The sequence below is a fragment of the Papio anubis genome, chromosome 6, assembly GCF_008728515.1.
Source record: "Papio anubis isolate 15944 chromosome 6, Panubis1.0, whole genome shotgun sequence".
Lineage (NCBI taxonomy): Eukaryota > Metazoa > Chordata > Mammalia > Primates > Cercopithecidae > Papio > Papio anubis.
The window spans coordinates 125831838-125837887 of NC_044981.1; the positions used below are offsets into that span (position 1 = coordinate 125831838).

Genomic DNA, 6050 nt, shown 5'->3' on the forward strand with positions numbered 1-6050 from the left:
GAGGTTTCCTACATCTTAAATGGCTTGTGGAGGCACCTCTGGAAACAGTCAATTGCCTGTGGAAACCAGCAAACCAGGGCCAATCACAAACCACAATTACACTTGCTCAGCTGCTTGTGGAGCCAAACTGATGGAGCTGAAACCTCATTTTTGCTTCTGTTTTTTGCTTTGCTTTGATTTTTAGAAAAGAAAGAAAAATATAAGATGCTACTATCTGAGAATCTCAGCAACATGCTGGCAGATCTGAGTACCCCCCTCACTCTCAAAGTATGTCTCCTGCCTGGAGCTCACAGAAGGCTTCCTGCTTGGTGGACATGACCATTTATTACTTCTCAGACTCCATGTTAACTGAAGTCTGGTGTGGATGGCTTTCGTACCTCAGTGCGATGGAGTGTTTTATCATTTTCTGTTTGTTTGTCTGTTTGTTTTTGAGGCGGAGTCTCGCCCTGTTACCAGGCTGTAGAGCAATGGCACGATCTCAGCTCACTGCAACTTCCACCTCCCAGGTTCAAGCGATTCTCCTGCCTCAGCCTCCTGAGTAGCTGGGACTACAGGCACACACCACCACATCCTGTTTGTTTGTTTTTGAGACAGGGCCTCACCCTGTTGCCCAGGCTATAGTGTAGTGACATAATCAGAACTCACTGCAGCCTCGACTTCCCCGGCTGAGGTGATCCTCCTATCACAGCCTCCTGAGTAGCTGGGACTACAGGTGCACACCACAACGCTTTGCTAATTTTTGATATTTTTTGCAGAGATGGGGTTTTGCCATGTTGCCCAGGCTTGGCTTGAACTCCTGAGCTGAAGCCATTTGCTTGCCTTGGCCTCCCAAAGTGCTGGGATTAGAGGCATGAGCTGCCGCACCAGGCCATTAACAGCTTCCTTCACTGGAAGATGTGTTTCTGTTTTTGTTGTTATTTCAAACCAAACAGCTTTGTTAATTTAGGAAGTTTCCAGTGGTGCGGCCCCTACACACCAGATACTATGACCACACATTGGAGGCAAACACAAACAACTGTACAGCAACAATAGAACAGGTGTCTAAAATAAATTTCTAACAATGTATCTTTTAATATTAGACTCATACTTTATTTTGATAAATTTAAGATAGAAAAATATCATAATGTGAATATAGCAGTTGCTCTTTTTGTAACATGGTTTGGGATGTGCAGCACAACTTGAAAGGACTTGCTTTACAGGTGGTCCCTCTTCTGGCTGGGTTTCAGTTAATTCTGAATTATATTCCAGCCATTGCATTTGCTTGAAAGAATATTGGACACAGTAAAAAAAAAAAAAAAAAAAAAAAAAAACAGGTTTGGCGTTCAATAATAAATATTATAAAGCAATGAACGGAACAACTTTTAAAATAATTACTAAAAGCAAACTTTAGACTTCATGATTAAAGCTAAGAACTCATATTTTCAAAATAGCTTTAACAGTTTCTATCAATATATAACACAATAATAGGACACCTATTTTTAAAAAACAAGTGAGTAGAATCAGAGTAAATATGGTATTTCAGATGACTATAATCAGTAAACATCAATTCAGTATATTTATATATCATTTCAGCAATATACTCTTTGCCCAGCTGGCGATAAAAACTGTAGTTCTATCATCAAAAATGCATCCCTGAATGTCATCTTTGAACTTATTAAGTGCTCTCATCATTTCTACACTCCATCTTTGGAGGGGGTGGCTTGGGGACTCTTGGTACATGCAGATATTTAGTTATGGTTATAATGACAAAAATTAAATGTGCCAGGAGTCTGAAGCAGAAACCATTGCCTTACTTTGTTAAGTACCTTCACATTCTTTTGTCTCTGTGATGCCTCAGGTGAAGTCACACTAAATAATTCACACAGGTGCTAATTTTGTCGCTCTGTGTCAGTACCTTTCAGTTTCTTTCTTTTCTTCCCTTTCCCACTCCTCAAAGAATAAAATGGGGAGGCCTCTCATTAAAACGTGTCATTTCTAACATATAAAATAAGTGTACGCACATAGGTACATACATGCATCTCCTTCTCAAGGACTGGGTAACTCCTCATTTTCTATCAAATAATCCTTCTTCATATACCTGGTTCCCCTAACCAACCTCCACACCTCGAGGTAAGCATCTTTTAACGACCTCCTGCTCCCTTCTTCAGAGCTCCCAGCCACCAGCGGGACTCCTCGGGGGCTGCCCCTGACCTCTTGCTTGCTCTGCTGATTGGGGCCATCTGCTGCCTCCCCACCTTCTGACGGGCCATTTCCTCCCTCCCCAGGCAGCTCCTCCATCACGAATGGTAGCTGGTCTCCACTTAGCTGCGCCTCCTCTCCCCTGGGTTGGGCCTCCAGGTCCTCGTACTTGCTTTGCTTTCTGGTCTCCATGAACTTGGCCACACAGTAAATGATGGAGCCCAGGGTGTTCACCACCACGCCGGCAATGAACAGAGAGGTGGGTTCCACGTCGCTGAAGGCCACCATGCCCACCGTGATGGTGGCGATGCTCTTTACCACGCCCACGAAGCTGGTGGTCACGGCCGAGTTGATGTAGGTGCAGTGCAGCGTGGTGAAGTTCATGGCGCAGCCGATCAGGATGCAGGCCACGAAGATGCAGACCATAGCTGGGTCCTTCCAGCCAGGGAAGGTCCAGGCGTGGATGGAGTCGGTGCTGGCGAAGGAGCAGATGACCAGCAGCGGAGTGGCGGAGACCGCGATGACGTACTGCGCGGTGAGGGGCCCGTGCTCTGTGTCAGCGCTGGCCTTCTGGATGAGCACCAGGTAGGCGGCGTGCACCAGCACCGCCAGCACTCCCGTAACGTACCCGATGGGGTCGCCCGTCAGGTCGCCGGCTCCTGCGGCGCACAAGGAGGACGGCCGAGCCCGGGCAGGAAGGTAAAAGAGAGAAGACAGCAGGTTGGCGTGGGCGTGGACCCACCGGGAAAACGCGTCGGATAGGAAGGGAGACTGGGTTCGCGCCCCAGCTCTGCCCACCGATTCCTGAGTGACAGACGCCCGCCGTCCCTCGGCCACCCGTGTCAAATGCGACAGCCAAACTCAGTCAGTGCTCAGAGCGCCTTCCCGCCATATCCCCGGGTCACCTCATCTTCCCCTGTCCACGACAAAGGCCCCGGAGAGCGCAGATGCCCTCGGGGCAGGTGCTGTGGCTTCCCCGAGCTGGCACCGAGGTCACTCCGGCGCGTGGTACCTGCACTCCGCAGCCCCTGCCCCGTGGGGCACCAATGGGAGAGGGAGCCCCAGCCAGTGGCCTGTAACCCAGAGGGGCCAGGAGCAGGGGAGAACGCCTGTCCTGGCCCCCAGTGAAGCTTCCCCCTGCCCCGGTTCTCGTCTCGCTCAGCACCTGGGTCGTCTGCCTCACGCCCGCAGTCCCCCGCGCGGCACGAGACACCCCGCAGTAGCCCCGGGAGCCTAAGCTTCGCCCCCATCCCCCACCTCCATTCCAGCCCCTGGTGACCCAAGGAAGTTCACGGCCCCCTCCTTCCGGCTTGGTCCTGGCTTGGAGAACTCCAGCTCCCAGGCTCAGGCGGCCCTCCCACCTCTCCCAGAGAATGGGGTGACAGGGGAAGACCAAGGGAGGGGGCAGCAGGAAGAGCGATGCCAGGTGAAGCAGGGTCGAGGGTCGGAAGCCAGGACATTAGGGGGCAAGGGCACTTGCGGGAGGAAACCGGAGAGCTGGGGAGCTCGCTGGGTCTCGGAAGTCCCTTTTGCGAGCTGAGCGACCACTTTCAAAGCTCTCCGTCCCTCTCTGCCTCAGTCTCCCTATCTGGAAGTGAGGTCGTTGCACTCAGTGATCCCCGCGGTCTCTGCCCGACGGAGAGGGGTGGGTGGGGTCGGCTGGGGGTCGCCGCGGGGCCCGCTCACCTGCCAGGGCGGCGCCGCAGGTGGTGATGAGCACGGCCGCCAGCACCCCTGGCGAGGGCGCGCCGTTCTTGAGCACCAGGACGCCGATGAGCATGGTGACCAGGGGCAGGCAGCGCTTGAAGACCACGTACATGGGCAGGCTGAGGCCGCGCAGGGACCAGAGCGTGAGGCTGGACTGCAACGTGGAGAGCACTGCGACCCCCGCGAAGGAGCGCGCCAGGCTCAGACCGAAAGGGGGCACGGCTATGAGCCCGAGGCGCCGCAGCAGCTCCAGGCTCAGCGCCGCCGTGGAGCTGGTCAGGCACTGCACCAGGGTCAGGAAGGAGAACTGGTAGCGGCTGATGAGGAACTTGAGCAAGATGTTGAGGGAGCCCGAGAAGACCCCGTGCGCGATGGCCACCGAGATGCCCAGCACTCGTCCCCGGCACAGCTGCCGCATCGCGCCGGCCTCGCTGCACCCAGCGGTGGCGGAGCTCCGCGACCTGCGCGCGAGGAGCCGGGAGGAGCGGAGTGAGGGCGGCGGGGGCGCCCGCCCAGCGCGGCGGTGAAGGGCAGGGGGCGCCGGCTCGGCTGCAGAGGGCAGCTCTGGTCAGGCGTTCTCGCGGTTCGGCAGCTCTGCGTCCGACTGCCCCGCAGCTCCGGGGAGGCAGTGACGAGGGCGGGGGACTCCGAAAAGTGGCAGAGGTGGCGGGGGGGCCGGTCTGAGAGGAGTGGCGGGAATCCTAGCGACAGCTATTTGTAAGTGGGTGATGAGCCGCGGTGGGTTGTGTCCCGCGCGGTTTCACCGTCAGGGAAGACGCTCTGCTGAGGGAAGCGGGCGGCTGGGCGCCCCGGGGCGGCTGCCGCAGAGCGGGACGGGGGCTCTTGGGGCGCGGCGCCCCTCTCCTCCCACAGCGCCAGCGGCTCTCGCTTGCCCCTTCCTCCCAGCCGAGCGGCTTGGGTTGGAGGGATCGGGACACAGCTAAAGATTTTAGAAACAGCGCATCAGGATCGAGCGCCGTTTATTGGTCGCAACAAGTGACGGTGCCCCCAGCCCCATCGCCCCGGCGCTGCAGCGGCTTTTTCTACCCACGGTCCCTCCCGGTGCAGCGGCGGGACCTCGTCCAGCTGCCCGCCAGGGAAGTGAAAACCGTCGGTACCGGCGGGCTCCCGAAGCTCCCGATCCCGGCGCCGACGCCCTGGTATCAGCGGAGGAACCCGCGGCCCGGGGCGCTGTCCGGGGGTGCCTCGGTGCCCGGAAGCTGGCTCCTTCCGGTGCCAGGCCACGCGCACCGCTCTCGGCGCGCCTTCCAGAGAGGGTCCCGGGATTATGCGCGCGGCTCCGGGGAAGCTTTCAGGGGGTTCAGTGGTCTCGTACAGCAGCGGAGCCTGGTGGCGGGGACACACATTAGAATTGAGGCAAAGATGTAAATAAGCAAGCGCGCACAAACGAAGTCACAACCGCAAGTAGCCACCACCAGGAACCGAGAAGCTCGGGGGCGACGCTTCCCGAAGCGTGGGAGAAGGCTGGCTGCGCTCGCAGAATGGGGGAGTAGAAGGGGAGGGGGCGGGAACCCGGGGCCCCTCACCCTGTAGGGAGACTCCGCGTAGCATTCGCCGGATCCCAGGGAACTGATTCCAGGGAACCCTCACCCTGCGGGACCGTCGTGGGTTGCTTTCGGAAGCAGGATAACCGGGAGGCAGAGGGCGGGGGAGTCACCACCTCCCTGGGCCAGGGTTCACACCTTTGCACCGCAGGACTATGACTAAGAAAAAGGGAATTCTAATTCTAATTTTGGGATGGGAGTAGGGCTTCGGTGACTCTTTCTTCTGAATTCAGTTCCCTGGAAAGTAACTCGCGCGGACCTGTAGTTAAATCAGCAGCAGCCAAGGGTTTCTCCCAGCCGATGGAACCGTTAAGCGCCAGGCAGTTTAGTTTTAAGGCGATTTGAAATTTGTAGCATTGGCCAGGATTTGGCTGTAAGGGAAAGGTTCGAGATCGCTGCGCTCCAGCACCCCTTTCGTTCACCGCCAGCAGTTTATTTCTCTTAGCCCCGGGGATCGCAACCTCCTAACCTTTTAACGCTGCATCACGTTGCCTTAATAGACAGGATCCATTTCTCTCGCGGTTCTTCTGTTTTCTGCCTCTTACTTCCATCTCTGTGCTGAATGCAGCACACTTCAGCCAAGGTGTTGAAGTCGTGATT

The 6050-nt window shown here is 56.2% G+C and overlaps 1 protein-coding gene across 1 annotated transcript; it reads right to left on the reverse strand.

The window, feature by feature from the left end:
• Positions 1–1067: 1067 nt before the first annotated feature.
• On the reverse strand, positions 1068–4986 carry SLC35D3 (solute carrier family 35 member D3). Its single transcript, XM_003898123.5, has 2 exons — positions 3865–4986; positions 1068–2837 (listed from the first exon to the last, which is right to left on the reverse strand). Exons 1-2 carry the CDS (start codon positions 4301–4303, stop codon positions 2026–2028), a joined length of 1251 nt encoding a protein of 416 aa, XP_003898172.1. The 5' UTR covers positions 4304–4986; the 3' UTR covers positions 1068–2025.
• Positions 4987–6050: the final 1064 nt, after the last annotated feature.

Bases quoted from the DNA above. Each gene is read 5' to 3' on its own strand.
- SLC35D3 (XM_003898123.5), bottom strand. From the start codon at position 4,303: ATGCGGCAGCTGTGCCGGGGACGAGTGCTGGGCATCTCGGTGGCCATC. The intron at 2,838-3,864 runs GTGAGCGGGCCC...TGTGCGCCGCAG, and splicing joins CTGCGGCGCCGCCCTGGCAG to GAGCCGGCGACCTGACGGGC.